This window comes from Branchiostoma belcheri, unplaced genomic scaffold (assembly GCF_001625305.1).
Source record: "Branchiostoma belcheri isolate BF01 breed outbred unplaced genomic scaffold, Haploidv18h27 scaffold54, whole genome shotgun sequence".
In the NCBI taxonomy this organism is placed as follows: domain Eukaryota; kingdom Metazoa; phylum Chordata; class Leptocardii; order Amphioxiformes; family Branchiostomatidae; genus Branchiostoma; species Branchiostoma belcheri.
In genome coordinates this window covers 2,248,214-2,266,234 of record NW_017804176.1, presented here as the reverse complement: position 1 = coordinate 2,266,234, position 18,021 = coordinate 2,248,214, and the positions used below count along the sequence as shown (strand labels likewise).

The 18,021-nt window shown below is 41.4% G+C and overlaps 3 protein-coding genes across 3 annotated transcripts; 1 reads left to right on the top strand and 2 right to left on the bottom strand.

The window, feature by feature from the left end:
- Window positions 1-1,151: 1,151 nt before the first annotated feature.
- On the bottom strand, window positions 1,152-4,637 carry LOC109481252 (inactive hydroxysteroid dehydrogenase-like protein 1). Its single transcript, XM_019783793.1, has 6 exons — window positions 4,408-4,637; window positions 3,921-4,069; window positions 3,353-3,523; window positions 2,815-2,940; window positions 2,289-2,519; window positions 1,152-1,834 (listed from the first exon to the last, which is right to left on the bottom strand). Exons 1-6 carry the CDS (start codon window positions 4,622-4,624, stop codon window positions 1,718-1,720), a joined length of 1,011 nt encoding a protein of 336 aa, XP_019639352.1. The 5' UTR covers window positions 4,625-4,637; the 3' UTR covers window positions 1,152-1,717.
- Window positions 4,638-4,887: 250 nt separating this feature from the next.
- LOC109481096 (E3 ubiquitin-protein ligase E3D-like) lies at window positions 4,888-8,340 on the top strand. Its single transcript, XM_019783566.1, has 8 exons — window positions 4,888-5,008; window positions 5,385-5,672; window positions 5,882-6,095; window positions 6,243-6,306; window positions 6,407-6,636; window positions 7,052-7,167; window positions 7,567-7,708; window positions 8,293-8,340. Exons 1-8 carry the CDS (start codon window positions 4,917-4,919, stop codon window positions 8,338-8,340), a joined length of 1,194 nt encoding a protein of 397 aa, XP_019639125.1. The 5' UTR covers window positions 4,888-4,916.
- A 433-nt stretch (window positions 8,341-8,773) lies between these two features.
- On the bottom strand, window positions 8,774-17,807 carry LOC109481249. Its single transcript, XM_019783790.1, has 7 exons — window positions 17,566-17,807; window positions 15,585-15,672; window positions 11,482-11,722; window positions 10,994-11,145; window positions 10,349-10,456; window positions 9,770-9,978; window positions 8,774-9,608 (listed from the first exon to the last, which is right to left on the bottom strand). Exons 2-7 carry the CDS (start codon window positions 15,597-15,599, stop codon window positions 8,774-8,776), a joined length of 1,560 nt encoding a protein of 519 aa, XP_019639349.1. The 5' UTR covers window positions 15,600-15,672; window positions 17,566-17,807.
- Between the last annotated feature and the right edge of the window lie 214 nt (window positions 17,808-18,021).

The window sequence follows — 18,021 nt, the reverse complement described above, 5'->3', positions numbered from 1 at the left end:
AAACTATGCATGCTGTTTATTGATACTTTCTTGACTCATCCTCTTCTCCAATGTTTCCGACAAAAAGGCCACTGTAGTTCCGAACGGGCCGCTAGGATATCCCATACCTATGTCACGGCCCAAAAAGACACACTACTACTAAAACAATACACCATTCACGGGGTTTAAAAATTCTCTTGCTGTCACTTAGCGAGAAAGGGCAAACCAGGCTAACTCAACATCTAAAAAAATACTTCAACCTAAAACCGCCGAACAGCTCTTGTATTGACTCAACAAGTACTTCAGTGTCGCATCCACGTCACTAGAGATGATTCTGAAGTTCAGAAATTCTCAAAAAAATCACACAAGCACACTTCTACACAAGGCGCTGCATTAAAACACTTCAGAGTCATTTTCATAACCCACTCAAGCGTACGTCCATTATGGCTGGGCTACTCAACATCGTTTTCCAGACAAGTTGATGGGTCCTCCTCTCTTCATGTAGGACAAGATGTTCTGTCACACGTAACTTTGCAGCGACTGCAATTCAACACTGTTGTGTGCTGACTTCTCTTTTTCTTTCAATTTCTTTTCTTCTCTTTACATAAAACTTACTATGCAAAGCAAATGAGGATATCTATAGATTCTTATTACGTATACACTAATTACAAGAATGAAAGTTTCTACAGATGCTTGAACACATGTCCCATGTGCTTGAAAGTTCTAGTCCGTAAGTCCTCACTTTTGGTTGTGAGATGGCTGATGAAGTCTTTCTAATATAACCTCTCTTACCCCAAGTTCACACTGGCATGCTTGACGTATATGGATGTGTAAGAAGTGCTTTTGTAGGTCAAAAGGACCAGTAGATGCACATTTCATCTAATGGATTGGTAGGATCTATTTCTGTGGGTTGTAAATGGGAAATACAAGGGCAATGAATTTTGTGATTGTGTTTGCAATTATATTTGCAATTAATAGCTAAAATTGATGAAAATAAACTTTTATAAATCCAAATTATAGTCTTTCATAAATTTATGAACACCTTAGTTTTAAGAATACTAATGTCTTGGCAAATTCCTTGTATCATACCACAAATTTCGCTACTCTTTTAAATGTATAAATGGGCATGTTCATCAGAAGTACATGTATTACAAAGTGTTTTTATTACACTCATCTTGACTATGCAAAATAACCAAGCAACACAAGTGATTTGAGGCATCACAACACATATACAGACACATACACATGTACATAGAAAATTATACAAAGTGTCCTGAAATATCAGAACAGTTTTTAAATGCATAAATGTTCATACAACATAACCTTATTGTATAAACCAAAACAGTAGCAGCATTGTTTTCAGAGCAACAAAAGGTATACCATATTTCCTGTACTAAACATTAAAAAAAATTCTTTGGTGAAAAGTGACTAGAAATTTCAATTATTCTATTTTGTTACAACCTGTGGAAATACATTGTATTGCATAAAAAACAAGCATATCTATTTGCATCAGACAGTAAGCCTTAGGTTTACAGCTATCATTTATTTTTGTAAACTGGGATAAATCTATTGTAACTTGTTGACTATAGGTATGTAAATCGTTTCCAGTCAGATGATAATTCATAGTAGTTATAAACACAACATCTGTGTGAGGAAAATGCCATACTAGTATACGGTATGGAAACAATATGTTTTTACCACTGCAATGTTTGCTTGATTGACGTTGACACAACAAACATCACTTGGACTTCAGTTTTCTCTGTTTCTTTTCCATGACTTGTCGTCTGAGAGCACTGTTGAACCGGTAAGCCACCCAAACATAGAAGTCCTCTGAGAACAGCCTCGTTGCAAACCACTGCAGTGGGAGAGGAAGAAAAAGTTGTTCATTCTAAAATTCTGTTGTGTTGTACAGTAGTAATTCAATGTTTGTTTGTTTGTTTATTTATTTGCACAATGAAATGCATATCTGCAGCATCATGACTTTGCAATAGAGAGGTGACCCTGAAGGGAAGGAATTTTGCAGATTTCATCCTTAGAACATGGTTAATTTTCCACCCTAAGACATGCTATTGCATCAAAAACCTTAAAATGAGTTTTCTGTAACATATATAAAACAATCTTTCTAAAGACAACCTGGGTGGTTCTGTAGAAATCTTCAAAAAGTATTGTTAATTGCTTTAAATCACACAATTCAGCCTTAATGGCTGCAAAGTGATGGCGTCGTGTATTTACTGTATCATTGTGCTGTTATAGTATTGTGCTGTTTAAAATAAACTAAAATAAAAGGATTATAATTAAGTGAATCTAACCTGTGCAATAGTGTGAGGCCAGTACCCTGTAGTTCTAGTGGAGACCCCCAGTGTGGACAGGGCGGCCCTGGCGTAACCGGTGGCTGACGGGATGATGACGCTGGGATTGTGGATGATGTCGCTGTACGCGGTCATGTTGGTGGCGACGTAGTACGGCGTGAGGCACTGTACGGTGATGCCCGCGTCTTTGTACTCGTACTGTAGGGCCTGGCTGAAGTGTGCAACATACGCCTGGAGGGAGGGACAGAAAGGTGATTACACCACATCACCCCTGTATGCTTCATATGGTACAGTCCAGGTGAAAGGTTAAACGATGAAAAGAATTTGTGTAAGAATATTGTGTTTGCACTCTGAGTCTCACATGACTAAGGCATCAGTATTACCTGCCATGCTAGATGGTTGAAAACAAATGCACCATTCCCCCTAACTACGTACACACAGGCAAACACAAAAACAAAACCTCCACACACGGAGCTTAGTCTGTTTCTTTCATCTACTTGATAGACATGTATAAGTAGAATGCTACCTTAGTAGCAGAGTAAGCTGTCATCAGAGGTGTGGGCCTTAAGCTGGAGGCAGAAGCGATGTTCACCACAGCCCCACGTTTCCGCTCTACCATCCCTGGTAAAACCAGGTGTGTCATCATCGTCACCTGGAAAATACAACATACAGATTTCTGTGTTAATAGTGTAAATCGGTTTAAGTTTCTGCAGACTGTAATCATTGAAAAGAACGCATTTCGTCATGCCCATGGGCTAGCTTACGTTTTTGTGTTTACCTTTGCAAAAGGAACCTACAATGACCTGAACCAGATGCCTGTCACTATGGTAACTAGTGTTGGGTTACATCATGTTGCAATAAAGCAAGAGAGATTTAGACTCCTGTAACCATATATATGAATTTGTTACAGTTAACAGAGCAGACCATATGCGAAGGTAAACATCATGCATTTGCTTTCTAGTTTATACAATGATTTTGAATGAACAAGATGTTATTCTTCTTAGAAGGAGCAATCTGAGTATGTTCCTCTCATGCCACTGTCGTTGTACTGTTGCCATAGTTACCGTTGCCACGTTGACGTTAACGATGTCCCACAGCCTGTTCTCGGGGACCTCCAGGAAGAACTGCGGATGGTCGTACATCAGCCCCACGTTGTTGACCAGGATTCCCACGTCCTTCCCGCGGAGAGTCTCCGCAATTCCAACGTAGATTTCTCTACCTTTACTGAAGTCAGCCTGGGGAGGGGAATATTTGGATAGAATCAGTCCATAAAACAAACAAGCAAACAAACAAAACAACATGACATTGGAGATTTCACTCCCAGGGAGCCTTCCTCAGCTTCATGAATTCCCCCATGTCATCCCCGTTTCCAAACAATTTGCAATGGTCAGGAAACAGAGAAAAGTATCCTGATCCCTGCAAAAGAAGCATTAGTTCACTAAAGCTGAAGGGTTAGAAAAAAGTTAACAAAGAAGAATGGAATGAAGCACAAATGTAGCATGATCATGAAACCTATTTTAGCTGCCGAGTCTCTCTCCTCATTTGCAGAGAGGACGAAAGAGACTTGGGAGCTAAAAATAGTTAATGCTAAGCACAAATGATGAGATACTAACAATAACATCAACTCCATACCTGAATGACAGCTGTCTCCACACCAAACAGAGACTCGATGGTGTGTGCGGTGTTCTCCAGTTTGGTCTGGTTCCTGCTGATGAGAACGATGTTGAGACCACGGCTGGCCAGTTCCTGAGCGTACGCCTTCCCAATGCCATCCGTACAACCTGGAAAAAACAGACAGACGGTAAAATAATAATAATAATAATAAAAAATGGTTCAATGTATTTGTTTTATTCCTAAAAATTGTTAAGTGTATTTTTTTCTTTCCAAACATTTATGATTGGAAGCTGTGAAAGGAGGAAACAAAAATCACTTGAAGGTACACACCCTTAAAGGTAAGCGCCCTCTGGCAGACTTTACAGAAAGTACACTGCAGAAAACAATGACAGACAGGCAGACAGACACATACATACGGACAGAAGACATAACCACATTTAGAAGGAATTGATCAGATGACACATGAAAAACATGCTAACATATCTAGCATTTTGAATATAGCCACCTGTTACGACAGCCCACGGCCCATACCGCTTCGTCAAGTCCGGCTTGGCGATCCTAGAGATGAAATGCACGCGTGTACCGCCCAGAAAACCCAGGACCAAGTCGAGAACCTTCTTGCCGACATACACAGCCCCTAAAATCGCCAGAATATCATTGTAGTAGTTGATAGTCTTGGAAATTTCGGCTGCAAGGAAGGAAAATCGGTCAACGGCCGCCATGTTGTTGGTGAACTTTGTCCTTTCTTTCAAAAAGGTGGCCGTTGTCAACTTTTCAATGCCTGAGTCAATATAAAATCGTTCAAATGTCAATTCGTGACTATCCAAAAAATTGACTGCAACATATATAATCTATTACTTAAGGAAATAGATATTTTAATACTTTTTACGGTTTTAACTCGCAAGTAATGATCCAGATTTTGAATTTTTGAGGAGACATTTACAGGCGTAACTGTGTGTACATTAGGCAGCCTAATGATGTTTTGATGTAGATGTGAGCACATGGTGTACCGGTATGGAAGGAAAGACAATGTTTGTTGAAATCCAGAAGCAAGTTGGAGCTGCGCATTTTGTATTGCCTGTAGAAGCTGTAAAAGACAGCAAGAGGTGTGTTTCCTAGTTTTGTCCAGGTTTCACGATATATAACTTTTGGTGTTGCTAAATGTGTGTGTTTGGCTGAGGCTCTGTGTGTGTGGGGGGGGGGGTGTACATAATGTTATGGCCTGCATTGTTGTGCATTTTTGGCTTTCATAACTCGTCTCAGGTTTGATGTGTATAAAAGCCTGTCTTAGTTTGCAATATAACCATGAGTTTTGATAGTCTGTGTTGGCATTTTAAGCCACTGGGTCAGTCTCCAAGTCTCTTTATCATCAGTTTATGAAAGAAAATTATGTAGTAGTCACAGGAAATTTTTGCTAACTACAGGAACCAAGGAACTTTGAAACGGGAACTAATTAGATATTCATCTTTTTGTCTTGTCCAGTCTACCAGTCGTCGTTCACCCAGACAAAGTGGCGGTCCAATCTGGAAAGGGCGAATCTGTCTATCGCTTTCCAGACGGCTTCCGTGTCCGTCCAAAGTCCTGCAGTGGACTGAAGTGGTTAGAAGGAGATGGACTTCATCTGAGGCTATCAGTAGTAGAGGAAGAGGCAGAAGAACAAAAAGAGAAGGAGGAGGATGGAAGAGGAGAGGAGAATGGACCAGATATCAAACCTGGGCACACCAGAATGTGCTGTGCCATGTGTGGACACCAACTGCTGAAACCATCCTTGTAATACCATATTCCTTCCAACATTGTGATTTTGTCTTTAAAATATTAAACTTTGTATTTGTTACTTATTGTGCCAGGAGTGATAAGGTTAACTCTACCTTTGATTGATGGATTTCATTGACTTCTACTAAGTTCTAGAATTAGAAACACCAAATGTAGAGTGTTGCCGTCCTCTCAGACTTATTCTGTATTTCTGCCCCGTCCCCCAGCTGTGCCAAGAGAGTGCTGCCCCTCCCCTCAGACGGCTGGCAGGAGGCGGTCGCACACAGTTTCTGTCACAAGAGTCAGGACACGCAGAACATGGCCGCCCAGACTCTCGCGCCCAGACCTGCGGACATCCTGACCGGTACCGGGCATGTACTGGTACACGCAAAGGCCATTCATAGTGACAACGTGGATGTTGTTGATTCAGAGGACAAAATGGTTTGTGTACAATCATTTTTGGCGACACCTCTGGAGTGTTGCCATTTGCTGTTTGGACAAATTTACATAATAATGATCATGGCAACCAGAGTCATGCAATAACGGTAACTACTTAACAGACTTCTTTTTTAAAAATTTCTTCCACAGGTACTGGTCCCCCTGGTCAGATGCAAACGATGTAGAAGTCAGGTGGGGATAGGGGTCACTACAGGTCAGTACTGGATTATCTTAAGATACGGTGCCAATAAATTGAGCCATGATTCTGTGGAATGTAAATCCATTCCTTCATGTTGTAATTTTAAACTTTTCAGGTAAAAAGAAGACCCCAGCACAGGCTACACCCGAGCCTCCATGTGCTATCAAACTGTACCTGTCTAACATCACGGTACATGAGGAAGGCTCCACATGCTCACCTGTAACACCTGGCCACGCCTCACCTGGACAGGACAGTGTCTTGGCACAACAACTTCTTAAGGAGTCGGAGTCACAATACTGCCTGAGGTTTGTGGTACAGGACCTTAGGGCAGACGTCTATCTTTTGGTGAGTAAAACTGTTAATCTTGAAATACATGTATTATCATTTATATTGGCTGTTTTTCCAGTGACCCCCACCAAAAATGATAACAGATTTTCAATCTGTGTGCCCATAACAAACTTAAAAGCCACCTTTTCTATCCCCCTACCACACTTGTTGACAAGTGTGTTAAGTCCTTTACATGTACATGATTGTATATATTTTATGTCTGTGGCCCCCTTGTACATGGGTTTGCTCAACCATAAGTTGTACTTGTAGTGTTGAAAAATGGATGGAAATGACATCTACAATATACTGTATTTGTCTATTTGTTTATTTTTGTCATATTTTTAGGCTTTGGTAAATGTATATGTTCCATGATAATTGTTAAATTGAATTAGATTTCCGTATAACTTTAGCGTGTCTGTTATTCCATATCCAGATGTGGCTGTTGAAGTCAGAGACTCGACTGATGACCATCTCTACACAAGGTTCTGTCTCCTCCCGGGATATTCTCAAGATCCTCTACCTGCCACTCCCACGGGACGGTGTCAATAAGTAAGATATTCTACTACATTTTTGTAATCGAAAATCAAACAAAAGGTACATCAGAGATGTTCATATTTGATTCTGTTTTTGCTACAAGCCTCCCGGTTTTGCACTGAGTATCACATTTGACGGTTGGGTGGTTTGGTGTTTGATGGTTTTATATTAGGGATGAGGCTCATTGTGATGCCCGTTCTGTGTGTCAGGCGTGTGAAGCTTTCCTGTCTGTAATGCAAAATTTCCCCTCTAACAATAGCATTAGTGCAATTCAAGTCACCAAGGTCATCACACTCACCCCACTCTCAATTATTTGAGTCACACATCATCATCTTACTCACACCACCCAACCAGCTATTCCCATTTTGGCACCCTTTCCTAAAAGCATTTCTTGTTTAATTTCTCATGATAAAGGTTGTTATTGGAGAGCTGGAAAAAGGATGAGAATGTGGGCCTGCTGTCCTATCCCAGAGACACCTGTCTGCACCTGGTGTCTCACCTGGTCAGTCACACACAGAGTCTACCTGTCTCACTACGCAGCATGAACAACTTTATGGTAAGGGCATGTTTTCTAACAAATCTAGAAGTAACATGTTGAATATGGTCTCTACTAGACTCTGTAGGTCGAGTTTTATTGCAAAGGCACATTTTTTTGCTCACAAACATGTCATTGGGAGCAGAGTCAAACAAAACAACAGCAAAAGTATCTTAGTAGTAAAGATGTATACATAAAGCTCTTTGTATGTTTATTCCACCATCACATATACCCTAGCTACATGATGTGGAAGGTGGTGTTGTTTATACCAGAGAGTTAAAATCATCTTCATTAAGTTTTGACAAACATACAAGATGAACATTCAAAACATACTATTAGGTTCTATTTTCTGATGGTAACAAAAGACCAGGTGAATGGTTATTTGTACTGTACACAAAAGATTGATTTGTGAAATAATATGCGAATATGCTAGAAACTGGCTGTAGTTGTTTATCTCATTAACATTTTGCTATCCAGAATATTTTCAGTTTGCTGCCAATATTATCACATAATGCCCTCTTAAATGTTGCTGTTCCTTGCTTTATGTAGTTTCATACAGTTTCACTAACAATGAAGTAACATAATGATATTGTTTCTTTTTGCAGGTTGGATTTCTTACACTGAAGAATAATCCAGAGTCAAAAACAACATAGCAGCAACTTTACAACTGTAGCTTGAAGGAATATGTCTTAATCTATTTAGCTTCTTGCATCAAACTCGTATGTACATAAAGTAGGCTGCATAAAGCATACTTCTGAAATAAATAACATTTACATTACATCTACAGCTCTTTGTATCACATTGATTCCTGTACATATTATATATATTGTAGTTCATATTCCTATTAAGGAGGACGGATGCTTTGAGTAAGTATGATTTTGTACATATTTTATGACAAGAAGAAAGATTTAAGCGATGAATGTCACTCAAAAAGAGTGTAGTCTTCTGTAAGGCAGCAGGACATTGCAAAAATGTCTAGTATGAGTTAGTAAGAGTTTACTAACATGGTACCAATGCAAACATATGCCATGATAGACTAAGAAATTAAATATCCAACCACTGTCAGATTTTGTGTCAACACGTCCCTCAGGATCTTGCATTTGTGACTTTCCCATGAACTTGCCTCTTGTCTGCCATTTTCTCTAGTTCCTTTTCCAGCCTGCCGGTCCTTTCCAGCTCATCCAGACATTTCCTGCACTCCTCCCACCTCCTTCTCGCCTGATCGTACACTTCTTTCTTCCTGTTGTAAATTTTGATGGCCCTGTTCATCTGTTCCTGAACCTTAGCCAAGTTCTCGTGAGCCTCGATGAACTCGAAATCTGTCTTGTACTGTTTGGTCTGTTTCTCCAGTACCAGTGAGTTTTCCTTTAGTTTGTCGTACTTGACTTTAACTTCGGTCATCTGGGCGGCTATCTGGTCACAGATGCGCTTCTCTCTGCACATCTTTCTTAAGACGGCGTCTCTCTCGGCTTTACTGAGTTCGTCTTCCTTTTCAGTGCGCGCTGACAGAATGTTGGGTAGACTCTGTCTCACAGTCCGTGCACCCTCCCTGCTAGACGGGTTGTTTTTGCTTGATGAAGTGCTGTTGAGCTGCTGGATCTTCTTGGCGTTAAGATTGACCAGCACGTCGGGTAGACTGTTTGTCGTGTGAGACCGTTTCTGTCGGCCTTCTTGCTCTAAGATGAATTCTTCGTATTCGTCTTCGACTAGCTTCTGTTGAGGTATCGCTATGCTGGAGGACCGGGAACGGGAGAGCTCTTCTATGAATTCCTCGTACTCGTCTTCGACGTATTTCTCCTGGATTTTACCAATGGTTGTGCGAACGATGCCGCTGGATTGACGACTATGACTGCCGTTGGTAGGATGCACAAAGTCGCCGCCACGGCCGGATGATATCCGCGCATCTCTTTGGCCAATGGCACTGGTGATTTAGTGAAGAAAGAAGTTGTATTAGAAACTTTAGCTTTTAAATTATGATATGAATTCAAAATAGATAAACAGTGCACATATGTTTGTTCATAAATATTTTTATATTATTATTATTACGATATGTTCAAAGAATAGTCGCTGTATTGTGTGTACCTTGGCAGTCTGTTGACGGGTTCGGATCCTCGTTTCAACAAACGGCCCTCGTAAGGGCTCCCTCTGGCGACTCGGGGCTCCTCTGCAGTGCCCGCCTTGTACGCTGTTTTCCACCGTCTCGCCAGTCGGAGGCACTCGAACGTCTTCTCGTGAATGTCCGGAATCAGCCGTAATATTACGTCATACTCTTCGGAATACGTCATCACAACCTGCATACGATAAGACAATGCAATGTCACGATGGTCACTCACCGACGAAGATCTCTAATTTTTTTCACCCAGTTTACTCATGGCATGGAAATGTAGGGTAATCATGGATAATGCACTCACAATCACATAAGAAAACATATGCGGTTTAGTACAATGTCGACGTCGGTGTGAAGCAGTGCGACTTTTCTTGAACGGAGCACGACATAGCACTGGCGTTTTGAATGTTAAAAGCTATTAAGCTATTAACGCAGGCGTAAACCTGCCAAGCATTTTCCATAATGATAACCAAGAATGAATACAAATATCAACGACCTAAACGTCGTAGTAGATTTTGTCAAAAGATTGAAAATGAGTTGTACGACAGTCGTACCTCGTCCACGATCTCCTGACTTGCTCGTGTGAGCAGGGCAGTGTTGACGGGACCAGGCCGCAGGAGCTGCCGCCAAGCCAACACGGACTGCTCCAGAGCGTGGCGGACCTGGTAGAACGACAGACAGGTATGTCTAAACACCACACGCAGAAGTGTCAATTAACGTATATCGTATTTCTTACCACCACGGCCTCTTCTAAACGGCTATGCATTGTTGCTGAAAACTCCGGTTGAAAAGTGTGTGAAGTTCGTTTGTACTGCACCTTGTTGAAGACTGTTTTCTTTTACTAGAACGACTTTACAAGCCCACCTGCTGAAGATGTCAATTAACGTATGTCGTATTTCCCACCACTACGGCCTCTTAAATTTTAACGGCTATGCATTGCTGCTGAAAACTCTTTTTGAAAGTGTGTAAAGTTCTTTGTATTGCGCCTTGTTGAAGCGTGATGTTTTCACTAAAACGACTAAAAAGGCCCATGACCAGATTAACGGACATGTATATCGTATTTCCAACCAAAACTGTCTCTCTTAGACGGATATATGTGCATAGTTGCAGATGATTCTGTTCGAAAAGTGTAAGGTTCTCTTGTATTGAAGGCTGTTGAAGCGTGTTTTTTTTTTGCTAAAACGACTAGACAGACCCACCTGTTGAAGATGGGTGTTGCCGCCGTCCTGTGTCCAGAAGAAGTCCCTCAGAGGGAGGAAGATGCCGGTACGAAAATCTCCCAACAGAGTGTCGAAGATGAAGAGAAGGTACTGGAACTTCTGAAGGGGACCGTTGTCAGCTTGACGGCGTTCTAAAAAAGTCAGATTTAGTAAAAAGAATGAGGCAGATCATTTCTGTGTCGTTTCTGATAAAATAAACGTAACTTCAACACAGGAAATTTAAAAGATGATTAAGAAAAACTGAATTTATATATGACTCTACGGCCTTCATCAGGGTTACTGACGTCACTACGTATGTCACGTGACGTTTCGTGTACACCCCTGTCTGCTCTGCTCAGGTGTCCTGCTAAAGGCTGTTACGCGGGTGCGCGAAAAGCTACATTATGTCCGTTGTGGATTTACGTTAAAGCGGTATTGTTTATCTAAGCCATAGTTAAGTGTCTAAGGCTGGTGGCATCTTAACTCACGTTCTGTCGCCTGCTCCAGGTCCCACGTGACCAGCTCCTGGACCTGCTGACGGGACGTCACGTGACCGAACAGCCTGCCGTGCGCGCGGTTCCACCTCGTCACGACGTCATCAAGTCTGTCCGCGAACTCCTCCAGGAACCCGGGCGGAACCAGGCCCCGGACCTCCGACTCGAAATGGCCGCAGCTTTTGTTCAGCCAGTGTTCCCGCTCCTGGGGGGACGACTCCACCCATTCCTCCCGCTGTAAAATACACATAAGATGTACAAATGAGGCGTAGCAGGTACGAAAACTCAAGATACCACTTTAGTGTTGGCAGCCGTTTGACAGCACAGACTGGTAGAGGCTATTTACTCTATCCAGTAAAAATCCTGGGCTTCGACAGTTTTAATGGATCTTGCTTTAAATTGCAAGTCTGCTTTCTTACGCAATCGTCACCAAGTAACAAGACCCAAAGACCACTTCAAGGTTACGACTTGGGCCGAGAGACATGAATAGGACTGAAACATCAACGCTCGAGACAAGGTCGGACTGACCCAGAACATCAATCAATCTATCACTCCATCAACCGTCGGGAACTAATGCATGGCGGTTGCAGACATCAACTGACTGAACATCCCCTGCCCAATTTGTTGTAAATCCACGGCACATTGCCTTGAGTGCCTGAATTCAAAAGATACGTCGAATAAAAGAAAGTGTGGCGTTGCGGCTGGTTTAGGCTACATACAACATACATTTCCCTCCAAGGTATGCACTCTGTACACAGAAAACACGACAGAGCGACAACGGCCCGTAATTCCGAGTCCCACACGGGGTGAGACGTGACGGTGCGCCGCTATAGTCCCTGCCGCGGTCCGTCGGCTCGTCTCCCGGTAACGTTGATCACCTTCCACGGCGACCTCCCGAACTGAACACCTTTGGCACGCCTGCTTACATACCGTTACCGGGCGGCAGCGATGGATATAGAAGAGCATTCATCCCACCAGCCAGTGTTTGGGACAAGAACTACTGGATTTCTTTATGTTTGGTACAATCGCGGTCATTGGGACAATACGTAAAAACTTTGGCCTTCGATGTTTTTGTATGTGCACGTACATGTATCTCTGTATATACATGTGACTGTATTGTGACAAAAAATACAAGTTACGGTGAGATCACATTCGTCGTAGGCCGCCGTATGATTTTAATGTCATAGGATTTTCAAACAGGCTGTGGCAGAATGACAGAACCCACTGCCGACAGGGATTGAGACCAGGCCCTAAATGTTCAAAAGCATTGGCGCAGACTGTTCGTATATAGGATACAGCAAGGAGGTTATAGGGGGATACAGTAGGTGGTTGTGTACACCGCCGTGGATTCTTGTTACACGTACATACAAAGGCACAGTATCTGTATCTGTATCTGTATAGCCGGTATAACCGCCTTTCGGCGTAACACACCAGCTTCGCAGGCACGCGGCGCGGCGGCAGCTGGCTATATTACACCGATCGACTTGTTACACCTAACCCTTGAACTTCTAGCTCTAGACATTGTTTAAAGCTATCTATTGACAATGCCCCTACTGTACTTGGTGACAGTACTAGTGCTTGTAGTCAGCTGTGGGTCTGGCTATATATAGACAGTGGGCTTTATGTCATTGACAACTAGAGCGTAGATATGACATTACCTTCAAAGATAAACAGTGATTTTTTCGTGTGAATGAATTAAAGTTGTTAAAGTTGTTGTTCTATCCTCATTTACGTTTCTTATTCAAAGTTAGTTCCATCAAAAGTTGACTAAGTGATTCGTGACGTCATCATTATGTAGATTACTCATTTCAATAACGACTTGCGTCATCGTCTGTGAAGTGATATGAAATTCAACACTGCCTGGGGCAGATTGAATTACTTCAGCGTCATTAGGTACGACTTATGAATAGAGTAATTTTCCAGAATACCCAGGGGTTTATCAACAAATTCCTTAAGGTGTGTATTTTACGTTCCTGACAAATTGTTGCCACAGATAATGACAAGATAAATCTAAATAGATACAATCTCTAAACGGATGAACACGAGGCCCAAATACAATCCTCGAATAAGAAATAAACAAGCGCATTATTAATCATATCAACTAACGGTCCCAAAAGCTCCAGTGGTAGATGGCGAATTCAAAAACCTAACTGAACATCGGAATAACTTGTGACGTCATGCGTCAAGTTCGTATCAAAAGAAGCCATAGTGATGACGTAATCCGCGGGATATGGTTGTGATAACAAATTAAAGCTCATTGTAAGGAGAACCTTTCGCAAACTTAAACATTTTGTTTGAAACTAGCTTGTGATAATAGTCCAGAATATTTTCGCACGTCCCATTTTGAAAACATAAAAGTGAAGCCTTTAAAATTCTAATGCCTTAACTCGAGAGGCAAGTATTCGCATTTTTTTTACATTCATCTCTTAGCAAAAGCAAAAACTTATTCACCTGAATATTTCCCTGGTCAATCGGTACCTTTCCCAGGGTAATGAGGCCGTCCATGTAGTTAAGACAGTTTCAACATTAACTTGATTCAATGTGAACCATGATCTGTGCCAGGGAGACCGCGAGTTAGGATCCATTTGCTTTCTAGTTACCTTCGCCAAGAAGGTTATGTTTTCAGTAGCGTTTGTCTGTGTGTGTGTGGGTGTGTTTGTGTGTGTGTGGTTTAGCAAGATAACTCGAGAAGCAGTGGATGGATTGGAATGAAACTTGGTAGGTGGGTATGACTTCATGAGACCTAGAAATGATTAGATTTTGGGCCCCCTGGCGGCTTTCCTAGGTACTGCAGCTGAACTTCCGGTTTTGATATCTCATGTTCTGTACATGCTAGGGTCACGAATTTCGGTTGGTAGATAGCTCTTGGGGTAGGGAAGAAGTGACATGAGTTTGGGTCCCCTAGCGCCTTGTTCTAGAACTGCAGGAGCATTTGTTGTAAAAAAATTGAAGGACGATAACTCAAGAACCGGTTGACGTATTGTCGTGGTTTTTGGTATGTAGGTAGTTGAAGTAATGCTTGACATAATCAGATGGCAATTATGCAAATCAAGAGCTAATTTGCATAATTAATGAGGAAATTCTATAAATCTGATTTGTTCGATAATAGAACTATGAAACAGTTGTGACATCTACTTGAGAACGAGAAAAACATCTGAGGATATAGATTATGTAAATGAGGACCTAATTTGAATAATTTATGGCAAATTCTTATAATTCCATAGTTGTAACTGCTGCACCCCAAATTTCATACTTGCCACATTTGGAAGTTAAGTGAAGGTGAACATCAATAAACATAATTGATTCAAATCATTACCTCATTTGCATAATTTATGAGGAAGTGCTATAATAGCCTTTTTGTTATGATAAGGCTGTCATTGGATGGAGAATATGATCAACTGATATAATCCATGCAAATGAGGCTCTTATTTACAAAATCAATGATTAAAATTGTAGACTTCGTCACCCGCAAGGGTTAACATTTTTTGGCGAAGGTATGAGATCGTGGAACTCTTGTTTCCATATGAAGATCTTCGTGTATGTATGAAAGTTGCTTATTACATTCGTATCCCAAAAACGTTTTTAAGTGCATGAAATCAAAGACGTAATATCCCAGAAGTATATCAACTGAAGATCAAATCTGGGATGGTATTAACGACAGATATTCAAATATGACGATGTGTTACATCAGAGAATGGACTCAGGCCGTTTCTATCACAACAACTGTCAAAACAGAACAAATTCCCGAACGGACCACGGCTCCCAATGTACTCTTCGTGTAACTCGACTGAGCAATATTCACTGAACGGGATTCGACCTCATAACCGTCGAATTCATATCAGAAAAAGCAGGGTCGGAGATAAAGAAGGTAAAGAAAACAATCAACGGTTTAAATGTAGCCATACTCTTTCAGCTTTGTTGCCATATATACTCAGTCAGCGGAACTCTTCATGCTTTGCCTCCTGTGGCCTCCTTTGCGGTAACCCCATGCTAACAAAGAACTGCTGAGACAAACAACGTTCTAACCGTCTTAAACCCTCTTAATAGTTTTTAGAATAACATTTCATCCGAATGATAAAGATTTGATGTGTACTCACTACGTAGTCTTCCATGTTGATGGGTCCGTGGTTTGTTTAAGAGACTGACGGTGTGCCTGTCACGCCTGTCTGCATCTCTGTGATCCACCTGCAAAGTAAACATACGTCATGTGTGCACGCAGCAGAACGCAAAGGTGGGGAGAAAAATGATCTCTCGGCCTCGCGGGGTGTCGTTATGCTGCCGTCACACAACGGGAGCTGTCTGCAAGCTCTAAAACGACATTTTTGACAGGAACACAGTCGGTGTCCTCTCTATATGTGCGATATCTAGGGGTGGGCCTATGTTCGCAAGTCACCAAACCAATATGACGGTAGATTTAAAAAAAAAACCCTCTGGCGATGTCAAAATTCGGCCTTAAGAACGTTGACTGTGTGACGACCCCTTGAAAGAGCCTCCAAAAGAAAATTTGGGTTTGAAAAAGAAGGCTGAAGAAGTTATCTGCAGTGCCCCTCCCCGTTGAGATACGTAATGATAGCTTTGGGAACAGGTGCGATAAACGTGAACAATACCCCGGCTCTACGCTGTAATATGCACCACTGCAGACGATAATGTAACCGTGTTGCGTGAATTTTCAAGCTTCATTTACTGAGGGAAAAGACGCCCAAATATCGTTTTTACAAAAGTATTTCATCATTTTGGTGTCCTTAGAGGATTTTGAACTTTCCAGAGCGATCATTAATGTAGGTGTAAATCCTAAAAGAGACTGAGACAGCCAATCTAGAATCTCGACCACATTTTTGGCATGTTGTCATCCACACATGTGAGCATGACATAAACAGTCAGAAAACTTGATAACAGACGTGCGTGTTTCTTTTCTATGTGAAAGGAACCGGAGCACACATAGACAAGAACTGGAGCAACAACAGAGAAAACCACTAAAGTGAAGTCTACCTTGCATTGTGTGTTGCCGACGTTTATTTAGACTTGTGTTTTAAGAATTATAATAGTACATGTAATGTCAAACCGCGTATAAACGAGCTCTGAACGTTGTATTGGCATGAAATAGAGTTTTCCAATTTTACTTATGATGTTTATAAAAAGTATGAAAATCCGTATTTTTGATAATCATGGTGACTTTTGCTATGTAATTTCTTCATACTATAGGATAATGTGCCAATTGTGGCGTAGAAATATCATCTCTCGTAGTGTGCTCGCTGATCACTAACCTGGCAAAAAATAGAACACTTTAGGCGGTATACGTACTTAGATCATTACAGGTATTACCATTCCTATATTGAGATTCAGATGAAGATAAAACAGTTTTCCTTCTGGATCTTTTACTCGTCAGAAAGGGTTTTCATGCTCCAATTCCCTCTATACAAATGGTTTCTTCCAAAATCAGCTTGCGTCAAGTAGGAAATGGAGCGTTACCATTGCACATCCGGGTAGGTTGGGCCTCTTTTTAAAAGAACAAGGCTATTTGGAACCAAACTCCAAGTACATGTATTTACTTGCCAACTGCATACGTCAGAATGTGACAAGTGATTGACAGTCAGAGGGCATGATGGGAACGCCCCATCCCCGCAAAGGTGTAAGGAGATCAGATTCTGTGTTTCTAAATCACCTGGGGAACGCAAGTTTTAAATTGTTCTTAGAAATTTCTTCCTAAACATCCAATCTAACCACATGATAGACACGTACAGTGGTTTACCTGTAGAAAGGAGGTAAAAATCACTTTGAACCTTATTTCCGTCTGTGCAAAATCCTAAAGACCATTACTCGATGCAATTGGTTATGTTTAATTCAGAACGAAAAGCATGAAAGAACAACACAGAAAAACACATGAAATGTTTCCTCGTTTTAGAGACAAAAAAGCCACGAAAGATCTAGATTAAGAAACAGTTCACATTTAAGTTTAATACATTGTACATGTATGCTGTTACATGAAATATGTTTCCCGTTGCTGTTCGATACCCCAAACAATCTACTCTCAAATTGCCCCCAAACCTATAGCCAGTACAAATACAGTGATGTTCTTACCTGTATAGTTGTCTGCATGTGCTGCTTGCTAATGTATCGTTGCTTTTCATGGCACAAAACTGTAGCGACAATTCTGTATTATTATAAACACAACACATAACAGTAAATGCGAAATGACACTCGTCGCAGGTAACGCTGGCTACTGGTACAGTACAGAGCCCTGATATGATCAGACTGAGGCATTTTTACCTGCAGACGACATACGTATTCAGAACATCCGTCGCCATGGCAACGCAGACGACCAAAATGCTAATCCAATCACTGACATTTCCGCCTCAGTGTCACCGAACTGATAGCTATCAGTATATCCGTAATAAGCCGTGACAACTTTTTTTACGTGATGTAAGGGACGCTACCGAAGTGTATATATTAGACAGGGGCTTTATCTATTAGCGTGTGAGAGGGAAATGTCAAAAGATAAAGAGTGCGTGTGTCTTCAAAGGTCAACTTGAAATG